This window comes from Brienomyrus brachyistius, chromosome 7 (assembly GCF_023856365.1).
Source record: "Brienomyrus brachyistius isolate T26 chromosome 7, BBRACH_0.4, whole genome shotgun sequence".
Lineage (NCBI taxonomy): Eukaryota > Metazoa > Chordata > Actinopteri > Osteoglossiformes > Mormyridae > Brienomyrus > Brienomyrus brachyistius.
Window position 1 is genome coordinate 14,641,464 of NC_064539.1, and position 25,432 is coordinate 14,666,895.

The following is a 25,432-nucleotide window of genomic DNA, read 5'->3' on the forward strand; positions in this document are numbered from 1 at the left end:
TCTCCCAGCACAGTCTCAAGGGCATGGAGGAGATTCCAGGAGACAGGCAGATACTCAAGGAGAGCTGGACAGGGCCGTAGAAGATCGTTAACCCATCTGCAGGACCGGTATCTGCTCCTTTGTGCAAAGAGGAATAGGATGAACACTGCTGGAGCCCTACAAAATGACCTCCAGCAGGCCACTGGTGTGAATGTTTCTGATTGTTTGGTCAGAGACAGACTTCATGAGGGTGGCTTGAGGACCCAACGTCCTCTAGTGGGCCCTGTGCTCACTGCCCAGCACCATGGAGCTCGATTGGCATTTGCCATAGAATACCAGAATTTGTTGGTCTGCCACTGGCACCCTGTGCTTTTCAAAGATGAGAGCAGGTTCACCCTGAGCACATGTGACAGACGTGAAAGGGTCTGGAGAAGCCATGGAGAACGTTGATGGTCTGGGTAGGCATATCCATGGAGGGACGCACAGACCTCTACAGGCTAGACAACGGCACCTTGACTGCCATTAGGTATCGGGATGAAATCCTTTGACCCATTGTCAGACACTTTGCTGGTGCAGTGGGTCCTGGGTTCCTCCTGGTGCACGACAATGCCCGGCATCATGTGGCGAGAGTATGCAGGCAGTTCCTGGAGGATGAAGGAATTGATACCATTGACTGACCCCCACGCTCACTTGACCTAAATCCAGTAGAACACCTCTGGGACATTATGTTTCGTCCATCCGATGCCACTAGGTTGCACCTCAGACTGTCCAGAAGCTCAGTGATACCCTGGTCCAGATCTGAGAGGAGATCCCCCAGGACACCCTCCATCATCTCATTAGGACCATGCCCTGACATTGTCAGGCATGCATACAACCACGTGAGGGCCATACAAACTACTGAGTATGATTCTGAGTTACTGTAATGAAATTTCAGCAAAATGGACTAGCCTGCCGCATCATTTTTCACTTTCATTTTCAGGGTGTCTTTGAATTCAGTCCTCTGTAGGTTGATAATTTCATTTCTATCAAACGATGTGGCATCCTTTCGTTCCTGACACATTACCCAGTCTAAATCAGTATAGATATCCAGCATGATTTTTTCCCCATTGATATCTGTTGTGTTTTCAAAGTGTTCATTTAATTTTTTTGAGCAGTGTATAACATTTCAGCCCAACCATGCTGAGAAAGATACTATACAAAACAGATTGAATTGAATTTAGAATAATAAACATTAGTCTTTCTTTAACAAATTTCCTTAACAATATATGTAAAATATATCATTCTTTGAATGTAATTTTTATAAATTATTTGTTGTCAGTATGTTGCAGTACTGTGGGCAACTATTGTGTTATCAGTCAATTCTTTTTATTGCCTGTGATACTGGTCTTTTGAAAACATTGGGGAACAAAATGATTCTGTGTCAAATCAAGGAAACAAAAAGACATAGCAGTTAATGTCTTGATAAATCATAATGATGATAGGCTTGTGTTATGGAACCTCACCTTCCTCGCCTGAGCTTTTTTTTTATTTCTTTTGGTATTTTTGCTTTCCTTTATGAAGGTTATTCTTCAGGTACCAGTGCATGATTTGCTGTTTGACCAGAAAGGCACAGCTGACTGGGTTCCTGCCAGAAATGACTTCTAACTAAAATTATTCTACTGGCATGGGGAAATAATGGCAAAACACACCCTTTTGTGGGTGGGATTGCAAACTTTCCATTCCAGTCAAGGAAAATCATAAGAGGATAAATAACATTATTTATTTATTTATTTAGCAGATGCCTTTGTCTAAAGTGACATACAAGCAGGATATATTAGAAGCATAAACGTAAAAAAACTGAAATAAAAAAAAATATATAGTGAGGTTTATTATATACATGAATTGGTAACTTGTATAGTTTCAGTCTGTGAGAATGTATTTCCAGAGCTAGTTACACGTGGAACACACTCAGTATAAGAGTTTTAAGTAATTAAGAGACATGGCTCATGTGCAGATTTGATAGCCCCAGAGTGTTTACACACAAAATTGTACAATTGCAGTTATGTGACAACTTGAGTTATATATTGATCATAAAAATGAATGAATACGAAATCATGAATCAACTGGATAATTTCAATATATTTTTGTAGTATTTTATTTCGAAGGTGGAGCAGGTATTGGCTGCTATATTCTTTTTTGGATTAAGCTCATAATAACCTAATTAGCCAATAAATCTAATTTATTCCTCTTTAACCATAATGAATACATATTCTCTATTTTAATGTGTAATACAGTCGGCCCATCTTGTTGCACAACAGAATTATTCATTTTATAATTGTACTGTGGCTATTCATGAACATAAATTAAAATGATGCAATACTCGGAAATTTAGGGTTCATCCATCCAAGTGCTGTGTTCATAGGGATGACGTGTGAATACAACAAATAAGGTGATGGCAATGAAAGTCAAGTGTTGCAGGTCCGGTTTAATAACCTTTTTAATCAGTGTGGATTTTGTTGTGTAAGTAACAAGAAGGGTTTTTTTTGACGTCAGTCAGGACTGAGATTAAAACTTGTTTTGAACTTTCCATTCATGCGTAGTAGTGTGGTGCGACGGCTTTATCTTTGCTTTGGCAGTAGTTCAAATAAGATGGAGCTTACTGCAAGATTAGTGTTTACTAATGTTACCATTAAAATGTAGATGCTGCATATGTTTAAATAAAATGTGAAGTGCTATATATAGTACTATTTTAAAAGTCTTCAAAGTTGTAAAATGTATTATAGATGAATAGGTAATGCTTCATTTACACATAGACCTGAAGAAACAAATGATTTATGAAAGCCATAGTAGTTTATTTTAACTTCATTTGCTGAAAGCACCCATTAAATGACTATTTAAGAGATCTTTAAAAATCAGTATTAATTGCTTAAGAAGCCAGTATTATTATTTATGTGCAGGCCTTCCTGGAATATACCTAAAATATGATAAACATACCCATTTGACATGCCTTCCGAGCCCTTCCCTTCCCTCCCTGCTGTTACTAACAGCGGTGTGCATTCCACATATGTTAGTATGTGCATTCCAGGGCACTTTCATCATCATATATGGTCCTATATTGTCTAATATCTAAGACGCAGACATTAAAAATGGTATTAATGGTGTCTTAGGTCTTATTATGATTCTAAACTGTCTAATCCACAGTGTTTACATTTTTTTTGCAATCATTCATCATTTAATGAACATCTACAATGGACATAACATATTTAAAACATGCGAGTTATTTCCTATATCACTTACATTTTGTTGTGCTATTGATTTCATTTTTAAGGATTTTTTATTTTCTGTTTCTCTGATATAATAGAGTGCCCTTTTTTGTTTTCTTATTATGAGGAAGGTTATTCTTTACCTTTTGCTTTCTTTTCTTCTCTGATTGTACCTAATGTGGTGAAATTATACCCAAAATTGGTCCATCCTGTTAGTAATGCTTGAGAAAAAGATTAAAATGTATTTCTATATAGTGCCTAGGGGTGCTTTTTACTTCTTATTCTTGCATAATTACAGGGAATATCTTTTATTCCCTCCTGTTGACTGACTGGCAACACTTTCCATGAGTATTGAAATATGCAGGTGTGGTACAATGGTCCATTTCTCAGTCTATGTGTTTTGTTGTACTTATCATCTTGGAGAATAATGCTTGATGCACATGGTCTTCCTTACCCTCCAGGCCAGTGGAAGCAGTGTTGTGACGACCTGATGAAAATCAATGTGCCATTGCCACGGAAACCTACGGCAATCATGGCTAAGCAGGGCTCACTATACCATGAGATGAGTAAGAGCAACCATTTTTTATATCGTTTAGATATCCCACTATACTGCCTAGAGACAGATAGACATGCTTTTCATTGTTTAGAGTCAGTCATTGATATTTAAATTGAAATTGAGATCAGGCAATATCTCTTACACAGATAAGTAAAAAATATATTAATATATATTAATAATTGTTATTCAGTCCTTGTTCTGCACTAATTAGTGATGTCTATGGTCTATATTGTCTACAGATTTTGCTATATGTTCATCCTCTTGGCGGTGAAAAGACAATTGAAAATATTGTTTAATTATAAGGTTATCTTGGTCAAGGATGCAAGTCATTTATTCTTCCAATGTACAAATATCAAGATATTCTTTCCCTGAAAGCACCTGCTAGTAATTTTTTTCTCGGTTGATAGCTGTCACGGCTGAAGGATTGTCAACAATGAAGGAGAAAAGCTGGTTTGAAAGCAAACAGCCATGAAAAACATAATGTCTTAAACAATATGTCTACATTCAGCTTGACTATAGCTGGGTTTCTACAAACTGGTCTAATCGTATTGTTAAAGTTACCTCTGTGTAGTCCTGTGTAGTATTTAGAACTGGTCCTATTCTAAAATTACGTTGGTGCCTATAACCCTGTGGACTTCTCCAAGGAGTGCTGATTGAATGATTGCAAGAAGACAAAGGGTCCCATTTTTCCTCAGCTATGAATTTTAGCCATATATAGCCATCTTAGTTGGTGCTTGCTACCTGAAATCAGATAATGCTTCTGCTTAGACAAATGAGCCACATTTTTCCAGAGGGATTTGACAGAGGACACTGTAAGAATTATCGGGAGAAGAGCATCAGTCATTCTGCATCTGTGCTTTGATTCATTGTAATTCATATTTAGAACAGTTTGTCACAAATGTGTATTCTTACAAAGAGACAACAAGTCCTGTGTCAAGTTAGGATACAGTGGATAAGCTGCCTTCAGCATTGTGCAGTACTCTCTGGTTTTCCTTGTGCTCCTTTAACTGCTTTAAGCTCCATTTAGGTCTATTATGTCTGTTTAAAGCATGCATAGCACATGATCCACATCAATGGAGAAGTGCCATTACAGTATATGTCTTGATGTCAGAAAATCACTGGTCTAACTCCTGCTGTAGCTTATTCAATTGCATCACCACTGAATTCGGCACCCTTTTCTGTGAAAGACTTACATGTTGGTAAATTGATTTTTCCTCAGTAACCTGTGCTTTCCTTAATCTCAGTTTTATTGAGAATGCTCAGTGGCAAGTTGGTTTGGCTCCTGCTGATTTAGATTGAATGTATTGAGCTAATATCCGAACTAAAAATGTTAGGTCCATTATCCTCTTGAGATCATTAAGCTCAGAGACATGCAGCATACCCTCGTTCATGCTTTCCTTGACTGTCTGTCTCAGTTCATAGAAACCTCTTCAGGTTTACTTCTCCTCTTTAGCCTGCACACCTCCGTAAAGCACAAGATATTGCGATATGCTCTGTCAGTTAGAACTTAACTAATAGCTCGGAGTTGTTAAACTCTTATCTAGCTGTGATTTAAAGGAACCCAGGGTTTCAGCTTGCACTACACTCACAGGGAGACTGTTCCATACTCTAACTACACGCTGTGTAAAGTAGTGCTTTCTCAGATCAATTATAAAATGTTCTCCCACTAATTTCCACCTATGGCCACGAGTTCTAGTATTTAAACTAATACTGAAGTAGCCATTTGGCTGATCCAGACCTGTTAGAGTCTTATACTGTATACCTGGATTATGTCAGCCCTTAGTCTCCTTTGCTCAAGGCTGAACAGATTCAGTTCAGCTAACCTCTCCTCATAAGACATTCCTCTAAGACCAGGAATCATTCTTGTAGCCCTATGTTGCACCCTTTCCAAGGCAGCAATGTCCTTTTTAAGGTATGGTGACCAAACTTGCACGCAATATTCTAGGTGGGGTCTTACCAAGGAATTGTATAGCCGTACCATCACCTCCCTTGACTTAAACTCCACACACCTAGAGATGTAACCCAACATCCTATTGGCCTTTTTAATTGCTTCACCACACTAGCGAGAGTGAGACATAGAAGTGTCAACATGCACTCCGATGTCTTTCTCATAATCAGCTACCTTTATTTCAGTGGAACCCATAAAATATCTGTACTTTATATTTCTGCTCCCTGCATGGTTTACCTTACATTTATCTTTGTTAAATTTCATCTGTCAAGTATCAGCCCAGTCACTAATTAGCCCTCTGGGGTTGAGTGTGTCATCAGCGACACAGCGTACTTTTTGTATCTATTTCAGTTTAGATTTCTACAAAAATCTTCATGTAGAATCATGAAAAAAATGCTGACTAAATCCGTAATCTGTCTTCTTTTGAAAACGTCAATTGTCGGAAGTATTATAGTTTTTAAAATTAGGTTAAATCGGCCTCTCCTGGCGCCGACACCTAATCATGGTCGAAGGGTTTGTGTGTTCTAATGATCCCAGGAGTTGCCCGGGGCTTTATGCCCCTGGTAGGGTCACCCAAGGCCCGGGTCCGGGGTGAGGAACCAGACAAAGTGTGGCTCATCAGACCTCTTATGATGAGTAAAAACATTGATTCACATTTTCCCTTGCCTGGACGCGGGTCACCGGGCCCCCTCCTGGAACCAGGCCTGGGGGTGGGGCTTGATGGCAAGCGCCTGGTGGCCAGGCCTGCACCCATGGGGCCTGGTCGGGCACAGCCCGAAGAAGGCACGTGGGGCCCCCCTCCAATGGGCTCACCACCTGTAGGAGAGGCCAAGGGGTTCAGGTGCAGTGTGAGTTGGGCAGTGGCCGAAGGTGGGAACCTTAGCGGTCCGATCCTCTGCTGCAGAAGCTAGCTCTAGGGACATGGAATGCCACTTCTCTGGTGGGGAAGGAGCCTGAGCTAGTGCGCGCGGTTGTGAGGTTCCAACTAGATATAGTCAAGCTCACATCGATGCATGGCTTGGGCTCTGGAACCAGTGTCCTTGAGGGGGGAGTGGGGGGAGTACTTCAAAGACCTCCTCAATCCCACCAACATGCCTTACAATGAGGAAGCAGAGTCTGGGGGCTTGGGGGTAGACTCCCCTATCTCTGGGGCGGAGGTCGCTGAGGTGGTTAAAATGCTGCTCGGTGGCCGGGCCCCAGGGGTGGATGAGATCCGCCCGGAGTTCCTCAAGGCTCTGGATGTTGCAGGGCTGTCTTGGTTGACATGCATCTGCAGCATCGCGTGGACATTGGCAGACCGGGGTGGTGGTCCTCCTCTTCAACATGGGGGAGAGGATGTGTTCCAACTATAGGGGGATCACACTCCTCAGCCTCCCTGGTAAAGTCTATTCAGTGGTGACAGAGAGGAGGGTCTGCCGGATAGTAGAACCTCGGATTCTGGAGGAGCAGTGTGGTTTTTGCCCTGGCCGTGGAACAGTGGACCAGCTCTATACTCTCGGCAGGGTCCTGGAGAGTGCATGGGAGTTTGCCCAAGCAGTCTACATGTGCTTTGTGGACTTGGAGAAGGCATTCGACCGCGTCCCTCAGGGAGTCCTGTGGGGAGTGCTCCAGGAGTATGGGGTTCCGGGCTGTTCGGTCCCTGTACAACCAGTGTCAGAGCTTGGTCCACATTGTCGGTAGTAAGTTGGACTCGTTTCCGGTGAGGGTTGGATTACGCCAGGACTGTCCTTTGTCACCGATTCTGTTCATAACTTTTATGGACAGAATTTCTAGGCACAGGCAGCGTGTTGAGGATGTCTGGGTTGGATTAGGTCTCTGCTTTTTGCAGATGATGTGGTTCTGATGGCCTCATCAGACCGTGACCTTCCGCTCTCACTGGAGCAGTTTGCAGCGAACTGAAGCAGCTGGGATGAAAATCAACACCTTCAAATCTGAGACCATGATCCTCAGCTGGAAAAGGGTGGATTGTTCTCTCCGGGTCGTGGAAGAGGTCCTTCCCCAAGTGGAAGAATTTAAGTATCTTGGAGACTTGTTCACAAGTGAGGGAAGGATGGAGCGGGAGATCAACAGGCGGATCGGTGCGGTTTCAGCAGTGATGCGGGTGCTGCATTGGTCTGTCATGGTGAAGAAGGAGCTGAGCCAAAAGGCAAAGCTCTCAATTTACCAGTTAATCTATGTTCCTACCCTCACCTATGGTCATGAGCTGTGGGTAATGACCGAAAGAACGAGGTCACAAATATAAGCGGCCAAAATGGGTTTCCTCCACAGGGTGGCTGGGCTCTCCCTTAGGGAGAAGGTGAGAAGCTTAGTCATTCGGGAGGGACTCACAGTAGAGCCGCTGCTCCTCCGCATCGAGAGGAGCCAGATGAGGTGGCTCGGGCCTCTGGTCAGGATGCCTCCTGGCTGTCTCCTTGGTGAGGTGTTCCGGGCATGTCCCACTGGGAGAAGGCCTCAGGGAAGACCCAGGACACTCTGGAGAGACTATGTTTCCTGACTGGCCTTGGAACGCCTTGGAATTCCCCCAGAGGAGCTGGATGAAGTGGCCGGGGAGAGGGAAGTCTGGGTTTCCCTGCTTAGACTGCTGCCCCTGCGACCCGGAAAAGCAGTAGATAATGGATGAATGGATGGATGGATGGAACTTTCATGTGTATGCATGAGCCATTCACACTGGGGCACATGTTCCCCTCCTTTAATGGCGCTGATGGGGATGTATCTGGATCGCGTTTCACCTTTGTGTTGTTCATCAAATTGCCATGTGAATGTGATTTGAATACGTGGAAATGCGGCTGTTTAGAATGCGAATAGCGATCTTCAGGTGAGGGCGGCACTACAGGTGAGGCCCCCCATGGCAGGTAAAACAAAGAAAGGTGACATGCTTTACTTTTTTGCCAATTTAACCTAATTTAAAAAACTTTAATAATTCTGACAATTGACGTTTTGAAAAGAAGACAGATTACTGATTTAGTCAGCGGTTTTTTATGTTTCTACATAAAACATAAAACATACGATTTCAGCGAGTTATGAACTGAAATACACGAGAAAGATGCGTGGCATTGTCGACTCCAGAGGGTTAAAAGGCAGTGGTGCATGAGCTACAGCGGATTGCTATTATCATGGTGCATCATTAGATGCCAGAAAGCAGTGCCAAAAGCTGTATAATTTTGTCAAAAGATAGGAAAAACAGCGTTTTAAAATGTTAAAATTAAAGGCAACAGGGTTATTATTTTTCTACATCTCACAATTTAGGTTCCTTACCAGGCTACAGATGATTCAGTTCTCCAGCCAGCTGATCCTTCCTTGCCCGTGTAGTTGCTGACATACACTCCTTTGCTAGTATTGGCAGATGCAGTTGAGCATACCATGCCTTTTAAAGTCTTCTAATGTGTCCTCCTTTGTATCTAACAGCCATCCCGTATGAAAGAACGACATCACGTATGTCGTTATGTTGAAAAGGGGTACATGAGGTTTCATTAGACAGGGGGCCGTTAAACTTTAAGAGAACAAAAATAAATTACATATATTTGTTAATGTTTTATTTTTTATTACGTTTTAATGAATAATAAAAAAAATGTATAGCAGGATAAATGTAAACTAGTGCAAACACATCCAGCGGGTTTCAGGCCGCAATCACATGCTGTTAGGAGTAGACACATGCGGCTTTACACATTTTAAAAGAAGAAAGTACTTAAACACATTGTATTTAACCAACATGTTTAAAGAAGAAACACTTTAGCAGTATTTTGCCAATGTTTTATTTCGGTATAAGGTTAAAGAAAGCATCTAACCAATAAAACTTTAGGAGGAATTACCTTTCAACACCGACATCAAACGAAATCAAAATGAGAAGTTTACTCAGAAAGCCCTCGATCAACCTGTAACGCATGCGCGTAGAGACCTATTCCAGCATTCTCTCACCCTGTAGCACATGCGTAGACATAAAACAATCTTTTAACGAGCCGGCGTCAAACAGCTGTCAAATTGGAACCAAAATGGCCACCAGCTGTCAAATTGTTGCCGACTTCATACAGCCATACAATGTTCAGCAGATCTAGCAACATCTCCTCCTAGCAATATAACACAGATAAACCCAACATGGGCACCACGCAAACCGACAAGGAAGCGCAAGCATGGAGTTCTGGGTAGCATATTCTCGCACAATGATTGTGTCTATATAAAACTCAAGAAAAAAATGTGAAAAAACAGCTGGTATTTTTCTAACGGTGATGACATGGTTAGTACAACCCCCTTCTAGCAGTAACAGCCAATGAAACTAGCAAAAATTATACTTAAACATGTGGAAAACGTATTAAGTCAATCCTGTGAGGCAGCACTCGAGGCGAGATACTCATTCAATGACGTGCAATGGCAACCGGACAGACAACTTCACTCGGCCTGACATCTCCTGAAGCCGCAACTCAGTGGAACCCCTCCTGGCCTTCACCGATACTGCCAACGACTTCTGGACTGTGACTGGACAACTCACCAGAGGCTTTGCCTCAAGTCGACCCTCAGGAGGGCACATCATGGGGTCCATATGGTGATCCATGCATGCCACTGGCTCTGCCTTCGAGTCCAACATGGGAGCAATTGCTGATGTCTGATTACCGACAGACTATACAGGTCGCTGATAGATGATGAACCAGAATGTAATATAAATAAGAAACAAGTTGTACCATTGCTAGCTGGAGAAGATGCATACACATTACGTAAGTCACCAAGACTTAACTTTAGAAGAAATAGAGTCTTTGTGACTAATATTGATTCTCAGTGGCAGGCTGACGCAGAACAGAATGACGATTTTAAATACATGTTAACGTGTATAGACATTCTATCAAAATATGCGTGGGTGCGGTGTCTTAAAAACAAGACTGGCACAAAAGTAAAGAAAGCATTAGAAAGCATTCTCTCTGAATGCAGGATACCAAAAAAGCTACAAACAGAGTTTTTTAACACGTCGTTTCATAATCTTACCAAGAAACATGGGGTAACACATTTCGCTATTGGTAACGATGTCAAGGCATCTGTATTGGAAAGGTTTAACCATACACTGAACACATGAATGTGGCATTATTTTACAGCATATAATACAGGAAGATATGTGGACTTTGTACAAGATCTAGCGTGCACTTACAATAACACCTTCCACAGCACTATTAAAATGAAGCCAGTTGTGGTAAAAACACAGAACACAGCCTTTGACACCATATACGGCAATATGTTGCATCTATCTAAATGATATCAATACAAGTTTAACGTTGGTGATTTGGTCAGGGTTTCAAAAGCACGCTGAAATTTTAACAAAGGCTATGAACAAACTTTGACAGATGAATATTTCACTGTTGCTGAGCATCTGTCTAGAGTGCCCCTGGTGTATAGGTTGAAAGATTATGATGGGGATATCATAGAGGGGACATTTTACGCTGAAGACCTACAAAAGATCAGACTAGACAAAGATAAAAGTTTCAAAGTCAAGAAAATCCTGGCTGAGAAAATGCAGTGTGGAAAAGGGTGGTTAGGGTGGCCAAACAAATTTAGTATCTGGGTTCCTGCTAATCAAGTAATTGATGTATAAGTACGGTTGCTTGTGCTTGGTGGTGCACAGATACACCGAAGACGGCGATGGAGGAAAGCGGTTTTTATGTCACTCTCCCAAGCAATGCTTCAATGGATGTTTTCCTGCACAATACCATATCTTGTTACACAACAAAACTAGCCAAGCTGATCGATCTGAATGGTAAATGGGAAATTGGATTAGCAGAGATCCATTATCCACGCACCTGGAATACGCTGGCAGAAAAAGACACTATATTTAACGTGGCAGTATATTTAATGGCAACACTTACCCAGCAATACAAACTAAAGATTGGTTATTACAGGGATATCGAAAACCTTAAAAATATTTAAAAAAATGCAGGGTGTCAGTCAAGAGAGTCTCAGTTGTCAAAAAGTAGCAAGAGAAGAAGACAGGTTAAAAAAAAGAGTCCTATGATACAGTTACTAAAAACTATGGCCCTCACTAAAACTATGGCCCGCATGTCAGAGGAGTGCATGAAATCTGAACTGGACATTTTTGTTGTGCCTTTCACTCAAGCCAGTATTGATAAAAATATATACGTGGAAGTGCTGCCATTATCAGCCTTGACGGATAATGGACCCCTGGAGTCTTTTATCGCTGGTAATGGGGAAGACTGTTTAGATGTCAACAACACATTATTGCATCTCCAATGTCAAATTACAAGAGGTAACGGTGCAAATTTGGATGCCGCAGCAAAAGTGGGTGTCAAAAATTACCTGATCGCTACAATTTTCTTGCAGGTGGATGTATTGCTGGGTGACTGGCTTGGGAGTCAATTTAGCAACACTTACCCTTACAGGGCGATGATAACGTGTCTGCTTAATTATAACAGCAGCATGCTCTCGAGACAACTCATCTGTGGTCTGTTTTACAAAGACAGCACTGGGGCTATGGACGAAATGGATCCAGAAGGAGATAATAAAGACTTAGAGACAAGAGCAGCATTTCCAGCAAGAAGCGGGGTTTTCAATTTGTTGGGCCCTATACATTTTGACATATTTTTCCAGTATAGATTAATCCTAAATAGTGTTGATGTTAAAATTAAAGTGGTCCGAAACAAAGATGAGTTTTGCCTCATGAGCGAAGACGCTGAACTATACACCCTCAAAATAGTGTCAGCATCTCTCTTTGTTAGGTTACTGTATCAACGGCCATCAAATTGGGCCATGCTAGTGCTCTGCTAACTGCAAACGCAAAGTATCCAATCAAAAGAGTCTGCGTGAAAACATTTAGCATGTCAGCCGGGAGTTGTGTCTCTACACAAGAAAATTTATTTCAAGAACAGCTGTCTAAAACCATCGTCATAGGACTCTTAGATAATGTAGGTTTTATGGGGTCATACGACCGAAACCCTTTAAATTTTCAATATTACGATGCAGAATTTGTCGCACTTTATGTTGACAGGCAATAGTATTCCGCTAAACCCCTTCAACCGGATTTTAACCCTCTGGGGTCGGACAACATTGTCGGCGATGTCGCGCATCTTTCACGTGTATTTCAGTTCATAACTTGCTGAAATCTTACTGTAGAAATATGGAAAAAACGCTGACTAAATCCGTAATCTGTCTTCTTTTCAAAATGTCCATTGTCGGAAGTATTACAGTTTTTTAATTTAGGTTAAATCGCCAAAAACGTAAACCATGTCACTTTACTTTGTTCTACTTGCATCGGGCCCGAGTAGTGCTGCTCTCACCTGAAGATCGTTATACACATTCTAAATAGCCGCATTAGTGTGTATTCAAATCGCAATCACATGGTAATTTGATGAACAAGGCAATGGTGAAACGCGATTCAGATACATTCCCATCAGTAAAAAAGGGGGGAGGTGTGGCCAGGTGTGAATGGCTCATGCGTACACATGAAAGTTGCTACATATTCAATGAAAGGGGCCAAAAATAGTGACATGAGTTAGGTTTTTCTTATTTATTTATCAAACTGAATGTTGCAACTACACCATTTAGTCATCTTCATGTAGCCAAGACTTTGGTGATCAGATATGAGATACAAACTTCTACCATTGCTTACTATGTACTTTTAAAATATTTCTGCAAGTGTTCCAAACTGCATTTTGCAATGTCTATACTTTGATGTCAAATTACAAACTTCACATAAATCTGACATATTTACACAGTACACTAAGATTAAGATAAGTTTAATTCCAAAAAAGATATATAAAAAATAATTTTTCTGCCCCTGCCTCGTACTCATTGCTTCCAGGATAGGCTCCAGACCCCCCGCAACCCAATAGGATAAGCGGTTTGGAAAATGGATGGATGGATAAAAATAAGCTGTTGTCCACTTCTTTAGAAACTGTCTATCCTTCAAGACAATTTTACTTTGTACCATGATACTTCAAAAGAAACATTTTGGCAAGGACAGGGTCACATTTCCTGTCAATTACAAGTTAGCATACTTGCAAACAAATTCTTGTTGTAGGATGCACCATACATAGTTCAGTTTGTTGAAGCCAGATTGTATGTCGGCTTGTTATGTGGGGGAAAAAAGCAACAGCAAAACTAAAATGTATGAAGTGAACATTTGATTTGTGGTCCAAATTTCCATATACAGTATATTATGAACATATGAGGAGCCATATGAAACTGTCGCAGGCGATATGTGGCACACTGGCTACAAGTTTGAAATCTTTGATTTAGAGATTCAGCAACAGGAACATACAGTAAATACCTGCTCTAAATTCATGTACACAGTAACAAACCAACTGATCACTTTTCCTTCTCTATCGATTAAAATTTTCCTTCTCTTAAATGCATGGGCCTTTCTTGTGGCGTAACACTTTAAGCATGTCAGCTGTGCCCTGGTTATTTATTGTGACTGAATTGGGGATGATACTGATTGACCTCTTGGCTTCTCTCCTTTCTCTTTTCCCCACATTCTGACCTGTGACCATCTGTCCTCTTTACTGTATCCCATCTATTTTTAATTTTACCTCCTCAATATTGTACTTATGATTTTTTTATGTTATTGCTCTACATATATAATTAATATTAATTATGAAATCTGGCATTATGCACTCCCCCTGCTCATTTGCATATATATTACTAACTCATTTCACTTTTTAAAATAAATTACCATTCATGTTTCCTTTCCCCTTGCCTTCATTACAATAAACTCCCATTCCAATTGTCACCTTTGTTTCTTTTCCTGCCTGTTTTCTGTACTAATTCACCCATCCACATTTGCATTGCACTGTGCCTGCCCAGTGAACCCCTTGTCTACTCAGTCGTGCCAGGGACTCCTGCTCCAGGATAATACTGTGTCCACTGAGATACGTGCTCTCCTCTCCTCCTACTACAGTGACAGGTGAAGTATCAGTTATGACAGCAATCGTTTGGTTCCCAGTCTTTTTTTTAGGATGAATGGGTCATTACTGTATTATACTTTTAGTGAGCTAATTAGTTATCCATTGAAGTCTAAAATTTTATTTTAAAATCACAATTTCTTGTGTGACAATTAACTCTCAGTGAAAATTTCCCAACAGTATAGACTAATAACAGCTTGCCTGTTCTCAATGACTCTGCACACTGCCATCTTAATGCACATAAAAACAATTCTGTCTTGTTTTGCTATGTATGAAGGGAATTTGAATACCAGTCAGTCAATTTAAAGTCAAATAAAGGAGAGTGGAATGGTTATCATAAATACCTTTTCTCTCTGTGTGTGTGTGTGTGTGTGTATATATATGGGGGCAGCATGGTGGTGCAGTGGTTAGCACTGTTGCCTCACACCTCTGGGACCCGGGTTCGAGTCTCTGCCTGGGTTACATGTGTGTGGAGTTTGCATGTTCTCCCCATGTCATCCTGGGGTGTCCTCCGGGTACTCCGGTTTCCCCCCACAGTCCAAAAACATGCTGAGGCTAATTGGAGTTACTAAATTGCCCGTAGGTGTGCATGCGTAAGTGAATGGTGTGTGAGTGTGCCCTGCGATGGGCTGGCCCCCCATCCTGGGTTGTTCCTTGCCTTGTGCCCATTGCTTCCGGGATAGGCTCCGGACTCCCCGCGACCCAGTAGGATAAGCGGTTTGGAAAATGAATGGATTGATATATATCTGTGTGTGTGTGTGTGTGTGTGTGTGTTTACATTAAATAAAGCAAGGGTCATCAGCTAGTGACACCCTCCCCCCTTGTACCACAACACTGTGAGATTCATATTACTGTCAACAGTTTCATATTACAGATGCTTATCTGAAGGAAGATTTCATTAAACTCTCCTCCTTCTAGCTTTTTTTTTGTGACTGCAACTTGTTTTTTTTTTTCAGGATTTTTTTTTTAATGCCAACATAGTTGCATGTTCACTAGCTAAGGCATGTTTTTGTTTTCAAGAGCCGTTAAACAGTGTTGCACCCCGAGAGGAGTTTTGTCCTGTAGGGCATTAGTTTTAACCAAGATGGTTACACCCTTTGCAAAGCTGAAAGGCTGTACTGTCCTCTTTTCTGTTTCTGTCTTTCTGGTGATATCAGAGAGCTGAACATCACGGCAGTCTGTGAAGTTACTGGTGACATGCTGTAGGCAGGGTAACCTGAACAGGTTTAATTTCTGTCACATTTATGTCATTTATTGACTATCCTCAACAAACCCTGGGATACTTCAAATAGTTTTGAATTAGCGTCTCAGCGTGTGGATATGTGTGAGAACTATTTGCTATGTAAACAAGGGAAGACAAGATCATAAACTTGTTATTATTTGTTCGGGTGAGTCTATTTGTCAGGCATTTTATGACAAAAGTTGGTGAAGGGCTTTGTCAACCAGAGAGGCATTCCGTCTAAGGTTATAAACAAATGGTAGGTTAGTGCAGAGAAAGGATATTACCACCCAAATCATAACAAAGCAGAGAGACCAGTAGCAGAAGATACTCACGGACCTGGCAAAATTTAGTGATAGAAAAATCTTTGTGGTTGTGGTTAGTGAAAAAACTGATATTACTAAAACAAATTGTGGCTATTATCATTTTTGGTGCCATGACATTAATGGAATTGAATTGAAATGAATGATGAAGTTAAACATGTAGGGTGACACGGTAATGCAGTGGTTAGCACTGTTGACTCACATTTCTGGGACCAGGGTCTGAGTCTCTGGGCTAGCTCCATGTGTGTGAAGTTTGCATGTTTTCCCTGTGACATTGTGGGATTTCCTCCAGGTACTCTGCTTTCCCCACACAGTCAAAAAACATACTGGGGTTAATTGGAGTTGCCAAATTGCCCGTTGGTGGGTACATGTCAGTGAGTCGTGTGTGACTGTGCTCTGCGGTGGGTTGGTGCTCCATCATGGGTTGTTTGCTGTCTTGTGCCTGTAGTCTCTGGGAAAGTCTGTGGACCTCCCGCCACAAAATTAAGAGTGTAATTCCAGATATATTTTTCTATATTTTAAACCACAGCACTGTTGAATTCTCAGACCAGAAGTGCGTTGATTAATTTTCTGTGACTTGACACATACTGTACTACCAGCTAGGTGAATCACAGTAGTAAATCAATGTGCGATTATAATCTTTAATTCTAACTAATGTTACTTTACAGAAACATAAAAGCCAAGAATTTGCTGTAAATCACTTAGACAACAACAATGCTTCAGGCCGAGAACCAGGACCTGTGGTCAGTGATTAAATACCAAAATGAATTACTGATGTAATGCACTTGTCATACTTTACAGACCTGTTTAACCTGCATAAGTGAGATGGTATGTAAGTCTGGTTTCAATAATCGGTAAACAATAAATAAGTTGGGTTTGACTTATAACGCAGCTGAATATCGAAATGTGTTTTTAAAATGTGTTCAGGATGGCTCATTGTTCATTAACCATTAATGTATTAATGTGCATTAACTTAATGTAAAATGCAATGTGTGGTCGGTCTGTCACTGGTATAATCACATCAGACATATATTTTGTGATAAATTAGTTCATTTTGAATTTCAATGTGTCTGTATTTAGTAGAGGAATTCCTTTTAAATAATCACTACCAATGATCACTTATAGATACATTTCAAAAAATACAAAAATATAGGAGTCTGTTATACATTTTTAAGGTATGTTCATATTCCACAAAAAAGTCCTTGCAGAAGAAGCATGTAATTTCGACAACTGAACAATAGTATATCATTAAAAAGAACAAAAACCTTATCAAACAGGACTATAATACCAGTGACACCATGCCGACCCCAGTAAAGGAACAAAAGAGATTTTGCAAAATATAAAATTTTCACAGAATATTAATAAAGATATAATTTTTATTTTAATTAACTTTGAAGTGGTCTGATTAACAAAATTACATATTTTTGAATGTAGTACAATGTTAATGATGTATATAGGAAAAATTAACTTTTTAATACAATTTCATAAATTTTACCTTTTGTATTAAAAATGAGTACAAATGTTGAAATTTAGTTGTGTGATGAACTGTTTTACAGGTTTTGAGCCACTATGAAAGATGATAAAAACAGAAAAATCAACCAAATCGAAAGTGTTATTTAATCATCATCTGTATGAATATGTAGTATATGCTGACTCCTGGAGCTCTGCCTAAAATTTTAAGTATGTTTTTAAGCCCTGCATTCTCATCTTTCTCACTTCCGATGGAGAATGACCCACACGTTCATTAAAATCTCATTAAAATTTTGAAAGATGTCAACAAAGTTAAACCTGAAAACAGGCAGCAAAATGTGCAATTGCAATTGTTGTTTGTGGTTAATTTTATGTACTAAGCTCCTTGTATACCCCAGTCAGTTTGTTATTCTACCCATATGTTCTTTACCTTTCTATCGACGCATAAAACTGTGGAAAAATAAACCAAACTGTATACAAATTCATGGTAGGTTTCCTCTATAGAGCAAACTGTCAAGAAGATGTAACCATGAACGGCCACTGGTTGCTGGTCAGTAATCATGATCACATTTCCCGTAGAAACATTGCAACGGAGTGCTATAATCTGACAGACGCAGACACTTCTGTCATCAGTGCTACGATCTTCTCTACGGTTGACTAAGTTGTCCAATATGCTTGTCTACCCATCTCGGTGAACACTTTTACCATCAACAATGGTACGCAGGGCCCTGTCTTGCTGATGGGTCCCCGGTCCCCATCCTGCCGTGATCACAACCTGTACCAGTGCTAAGCATTTACACTTTGTGAGGCTTAGAATGTTCTGCAGCTTCACGTTTTGAATGAGATAACTGTCTACAGCTGCCTTGCACATTCGTCAAGTTGTCGAAAAGAATAATGTATCTTTTTAGAGGACGCAACCCAGAGTTAAGTTGATTTAGGGACACATTGGTTATCCTGCAGTTGCCCCTAGCAGAAATTTGCTGTTTTGTGAACGTGCGGCTGATGGAATGTATTGTGTGATAAATATCTTTAGGTAGGTTATGTAACCAAACCAGACTGTGAACAAGAGGATGAGTGTGTCGATAATTTTGTCTAATTTAGTACATAATGTACTTTCAGGCTTGTGAATGATAGGTTTGGCTATGCATTGTACTTTCTTTGCCATCCCTGGAAGAAATACAATTGTTAAAAACCAGCCTTTCTTCTTTCTAGTTATTGACACGTCAGATGACATTGGGACGGTGACAGACATTCTGGCGAGGCGCGTGAAGGAGGAGTCATTTCTGAGCCACCCTGAAGGACCCCTTCATTGGATGTCCTTGTTTGGGGAGTCTCCACCCCTCTCCCATTCTCTCCAGGGAGCTGGACTCAGCCCTCGTCTTTACTGCCGCAGCCCTCATAGCCCGGGCCACCATCAGCGTGGCCAGCTTTCAGACAGCCCTGGATCGCCGCTATTCCCCCGCTCACGCCCCCGCACCCTCTCCCTGGATGCCAAGCTCAGCACCCATAGGGGCTGCGGCTATGGGAGCTCGTCAGCTCAGACCCCTCAGCCGATCCCTTCCTGCTCCAGCTCAACCTCCAGTCATAGCTCCAGTGAGGGCAGCACCGCTTCGGAGACTGACAGCGCGCCCTTCCCTCACGGTACCACAGCACGCCGCAGCCTGAGAAACCTGCGGGCAAAGCTTGACCCCCGTAACTGGTTGCAGAGTCAGGTATAATGCCCCCCCCCCTCCTCCCAAAAATGTGGTGTTTGTATACCTGAAGATAGATTGAATGGCTGCTCCATCGTGCACATAAAATGGCTGGTTACATGGCCATTATGTCTCCCTTCATGGTAAATGGATTGCATTTATATAGCGCTTTTGTACTCCTATGAGCACTCAAAGCGCTTTACAATTCATGCCTCACATTCACTCATCCACACACACATTGATATGCCAGTGACAGAGGCTGCCATGCAAGGTGCCAACCTGCTCACCAGGAGCAACTTGGGGTTCAGTGTCTTGATCAAGAACACCTTAATGGGGTCAGGAGGAACTAGGGCTCGAACCAGCAACCCTCCGGTTGCCGAACGATAGCACTACCTCCTGTGCCACCATCACCCCTTCATGCACTCTATATTTCAAAACGCCTGATTCAAATAGAAAGAAATAGAAACAGAATCAGAACATTTCGAGATAACAGTGGTGCTTTTTAAATGACTATCAGTTTTCCCCCTTGATGTTGCACATTGGAAAAAAACAAATACACACTCTTTACATGAGTACGTATAAACACAGATAAAAAAAGACTTTATATAGCTATATAGGAAATGAACATAAGTATGTTCACTCCCCTGCATAATTTTGCAAGGAGTGGGGTAAAAACTCCACAAGTCATGGACCTTCTATATATCTGGACCTCAAAACTGGCACAACTGCATTGATTCCCACTACTTAATGAACTACAGATCAAATCCCTTTTAAAATAAATGCGTAACATATTTAAACCAAACTGCATCCTCAATGCCAAATAAAAAATGAAATGAACAAATAAAAAAGAAACATGCAACAAATATTAAATGTTTGTGACTGTGGGTTTATTTTCCTGACTGTTTTTGGACAGCACATCGGTCTCCCTGAAAATTCAGCTTGCAGTCTTGTTCAGATACAACTGGAACAAGATGGCACTCATTAATTTCTGAAAATACAAGTTGTGGGACCTGTCCCTTCACTACATAAAGTGGATTTCAGGGATGAACTTATGTCATGCAAAGACCTTGGTGCCCAAAATCTTTCAATTATCATCACTTAAAATTTTATACAATGTGAAGCTTCTTAATCTGCAAACAGAAAAATACCTGAAATGTTTGACAAATGTATGTCTTGCCAAATGTTATTTTCTAATTCAGTATTCGCAGTGCTAGTCTGTCCTGTAGTCAGCATTTTGAAACAGGAGGAAATCAGTCATATTGTTGGTTAAATATTGTTTTGGCTTCTCATTTGCTGAAGCAGTTGTGTATATTGGTGTGTATTATCTAAAAGGTACAGTAGTTATACATCTTTTAAACAACACTGTATGTACATAGATTCTGGATTTTTCCTACCTGATCCTGTCATTATAAAATACTTCTTGCTTCATTTTAGTATTTCCCTCAAAGTGTCCCTGTTTTCATCTTATTTTCCACGATCATTTAATAATCAGTGCAAACACAGAACTAATTATACAGTTAGTGAAACAATAAACAGTTCTGCAAAAGAATCCAGTTATTCTTACAGTATCTAACACTTACAGTAAATACACTGAAGTCTCAGTGGTGAGCGACTGACAGATTCATTCTTCAAAACTTGGTATTTGTCATGTGAGCACACAAGGGATAGATAGTCACTTAGTGAACAGTAAAAACGTTACAGCTGTGGAGAGTGATGGGAAGTCTTCTAGGGTGTTTGTGGCATTTATTTGTGTTTTCAGCAACCATGTGGATGAAGTGGGTGAAAAATGTCATCAACGTCACAAGAGTTACTTGCTGTGGACTTGCACTGTAAACAAAAACAAAGAACTTTAAATCAATGAAGATATTTAAATAACTTTAAATATCCATTGTCAGTGCCAAATCTTCAAATACATAAATGTTAATTCTCTTGCAAGGACAATCAGTTACAGATATTCTAAAAGCCATTCTAGTAAACATTATGCTCTGTTCAAGAGAGTATTCACAAACATTTAAAGTAGTGTTAAATTATGTGATTAAAGTATGTATTAGACAGTGTGAATTACATGATCAAGGCTTACAATGATACTATTAGGCTACGCTCACATTGCAGGACAAATGTGGCCCAAATAAAATTTTTTGCTATGTGACTCAGATCACATTTTTTCATGACATTGTCAACAGCACAAGTCACATGGTATCCGATTTTTTCAATTCTGATATGGGCCACTTCAGTATGTGGTCATAAATCGGATGCAGGTCTGATTTTTTGCAATGCAACCTCAGTCTGAACAGCGAAATCGGAATTCGGAATTTTGCGTTTGTCACAATTATGCGCAGGTGGAACATGGAGGAGAGCACAGAAGTTGGCCAGTTGAAGGCCAGTGAGGTGCTGGATTTAATAAGTATTTGGGGAGATAGATCTGTTCAGGCAAAACTGGAAAGCTCATATTGTAAACAAACAGTTTTCGAATCAATTTGTCTTTGTTTTTGCACATGCGCATCATTGCGTCTGTTGTTTTGTGCGCACGTGGGCCAGTTCAGTATAGCGAACTGTTCACATTGAAATCTGATGTTGCCCAGATTAAAAAGAGTAACGTGAACAGGCAAAGAAAAAATACGATCTGAGCAGCAAATCAAAATTGAGCATTAAGGCCTGCAGTGTGAACGTAGTCTTATTGGTTTGTTTCCACACTTCCATAACTATTCTTCTTTAATGATTGGGCTTGTTCATCTATTAATTTGTTTTCTTTGTTTAACTAGGCATTTTAAATAATTAACATACTCAAAGAAAGCCATTTAAATTATGTGGGCATTATGTGGTATGTTGTTACGTTGATGTTAAATGTCATTGTCAGTGTTATCATGTGCTTATTCAATGTTTAATCATTATTCACAATTAAAAGGTTAACTTTCATTAGCGTTGCAGTTGATTGACTTACCTATATGGTTTAAAACAGATGGTTCATTGGTGCCTTGTTGCTGGAGGAAGTCAAAAAGATAAACTGAAATCTGTCTGTACCGGTATGCAAGGAGAGAAGAACCTATGGTACTATTTATTTTAAACAGTTCTCTCAGTTTCCTTCCCTGTTTTGTACTAAGCACTTAATGACAGAGTTTTATACGATTTATCATTAAAGACAGGGCATGCCAGTATTCTTTCCTGAACTTATGATTGATCATTGTGGGATAACCAATATAATCTTTTTGTGGTTACCCACTGAGCCACCGTGCCAAGTATAAAAATATGTGACTCTGATGTATTCTATACTGATTTATATTTTAAACTCCTTGTCGGGTCCGATCGAGTCCAAACTCATATGGCTTGTTTTCTCATATTATAAGGTTCATCATAGGTTTAACCAAACCTTTTCATCACTAAGCTTTCACCAGTGTGTTAGTTATAAGAACATAAGAAATTTACAAAAGAGAGGAGACCATTTGGCCCATCAAGCTTGTTTGGAGCGAACTTAACTAATAGCTCAGAGTTGTAAAAATCTCATCTAGCTCTGATTTAAAGGAACCCAGGGTTTTAGCTTGTGCTACACTAGCAGGAAGTCTATTCCATATTCTTACTACACACTGTGTAAAGTGCTTCCTCAGATTCATTTTACAATGTTCTCCCGCTAATTTCCACTTATAGCCACGAGTTCCAGTATTTAAACTAATGTCAAAATAGCCATTTGGCTGAACAGCATCCAGACCTGTTAGAATCTTATATACCTGGATCATGTCCCCTCTTAGATTGCTTTGCTCGTGGCTAAACAGATTTAGCTCAGCTAACCTCTTCTCATAAGACATTCCTTTAAGACCAGGAATCATTTTTGCAGCCCTACGTTGAACCTTTTCCAAGGCAGCAATGTCCTTCTTAAGGTATGGTGACCAAACCTGCACACAATATTCTAGGTGGGGTCTTACCAAGGAATTATAAAATCGTAGCATCACCTCCCTTAAACTTCACACACCTAGAGATGGTCTTTTTTATTGCTTCCTCACACTGGTGCGAGTGGGACATGGAAGCATCAACATGCACACCGAGGTCTTTCTCATAATCGGCTACCTTTACTCCAGTGGAACCCATAAAATATCTGTACTTTATATTTCTGCTCCCTGTATGGATCACCTTACATTAATCTATGTTAAATTTCATCTGCCAGGTATCAGCCCAGTCGCTAATTAAATCCAGATCCCGTTGTAGCCTCTGTGCTGCTAGATCAGTATATGCTACACCACCCACCTTGGTGTCCTCTGCAAATTTAACAAGTTTACTGTATGTATTGGTGTCAATATCATTAATGTAAATTAGGAACAATAGTGGTCCTAAAATTGAACCCTGCGGTACCCCACTATGAACGGAGGCCCACTGTGACATTGTGCCTCTAATAACTACTAGCTGCTTCCTGTCTGTTAACCAGTTTTCGATCCAAGCTGCTACAGTTCCTAAAATCCCTGCAGCTTTAAGCTTAAGCAAGAGACATTTATGGGGGACAACACCAAAGGCCTTCTGGAAATCTAAGTAGATACCATTGTAGGCCTTTTTGTGATCAATTTCTCTTGTAGCTTCCTTTAATTTCTGTCTATGGCTTCTAAAATTTAAAATTGATCTCCTGAAATTAGAATAAGCTGCCATTCATCAGTTACTGTTAAGCAGTAAATATGTTCAGATAGACTTTTAAACATTTTATGTGTGCACAACAATAAACTAAACAATGCCTATTGATGTTTGCCATAAAGGAGAGAAAAAAATAAAACAATAACAACAGAAACCAGGTTTCAATGCAGTTGTTATAATTATAAACGGGTTAGCCTTAAGGTCCTGCCCACCTCTTAGAGCTCAGAGCTGTTGTTAATTTATGCGCTATAGATACTAAACTGTAATAAAATTCGCACAATGAATACACTACCCTACCTTAATAGAATGTTGCCTCAGTCCTGAGTAATTAGTTCTAAGTTATATTACTTTGAAATATATTTGTGATTCAAGTGCACACCCTGTCTTTGACATAACAATACAGAACATGTGAGGTCAACGTCTTCCTCTTCAATTAAGTACCTGAATCTGAAAATAATTTTCTGAGAGAATGAAAAATCAATTAATTAATATCAATTTGTAAGACAATTCGTATTAGATGTATCAATATAAATAAATTAAACATTTAAACATCGATCTGCTCATATAGCATTTTTTTCTTTTTTTGTTACGGTTGTGGTTCCAACTTTACTGTATATTCATTACTCGTCCAGCATATGGTTAATATTTAGTGAAACTTAAATCTAGGTACTTCCCTGAGGTCAACAAAATATTTTTGTTAATAATCATTCATGTTAATTTAAACCTAAAATTTATGCCATAACTGTAAATGCTGACCTTGTAATATGACATATCAGTTAACTAAAGAAATAGTTTCATATAAATGCATATAATTCATATTAATATACATAAAAAGTATTTTTTTCTGATTTAAAATGTGTCTAAATTCTTATTTATAGTAAATTTACCCTGTTAGTATGATTCCTGTATTTGCATATATTGCAGCCAAAAATTAAGTTGGTCTAAAATTTCCTTGGTGGTTCAGTAATTGTATTTACTAACAATGTATATTTTATGTTCAAAATGTGTTGAACACAGTAAAAACACAGTAAAGTGATAAATAACAAAGTGTGTTGGGAAAAAAAAACGACATTTTCCTTTCATGTTGCATGATGCAAAATTAAATATTGCACCGTCAAATGAATGCTTTGCTATTACCTTGCTATTATTACCCAAAATAATACAGGATAAAAGGCCAATTGTTTTTTTTTTCCCAGAAGCAGTATCTAGTCACCTGGAAAGTTCACAGTAATTTGATCATATACTTATAGTAAAGTAGACATGACTTTTAGAGAGCCAGATTGTGTTTCACCTTTCAGAATTTGGGAGTGTGGCATGTTGAAACAGTTCTGAAGTTATTATTCTGAGAACTGACAATTTTGCATGCTTCACATGTTTGGATGCTGTACCGGATTTTAAATTCAGACACGCACATGCACGCACGCACACATGCACACACACACACACACACACACATGTTGGGTAAACATATCTTTATGGGGACCGCTCATTCATTTCTA

The 25,432-nt window shown here is 39.9% G+C and overlaps 1 protein-coding gene across 4 annotated transcripts in view; it reads left to right on the forward strand.

Annotated features, from left to right (window-relative positions):
* Window positions 1–25,432, forward strand: part of LOC125746887 (rhotekin-like) — an 85,892-nt gene that overhangs the window by 55,204 nt on the left and 5,256 nt on the right. For 2 of the 4 annotated variants that reach the window (XM_049021496.1, XM_049021497.1), the window contains exons 11-12: window positions 3,683–3,787; window positions 18,844–19,343. In XM_049021496.1, the coding sequence (XP_048877453.1) occupies window positions 3,683–3,787; window positions 18,844–19,343 (605 nt within the window). Of the gene's footprint in view, window positions 1–3,682; window positions 3,788–14,521; window positions 14,622–18,843; window positions 22,239–25,432 lie in introns of those variants that run through there. The other 2 variants (XM_049021500.1, XM_049021499.1) reach the window with 2 other exon arrangements.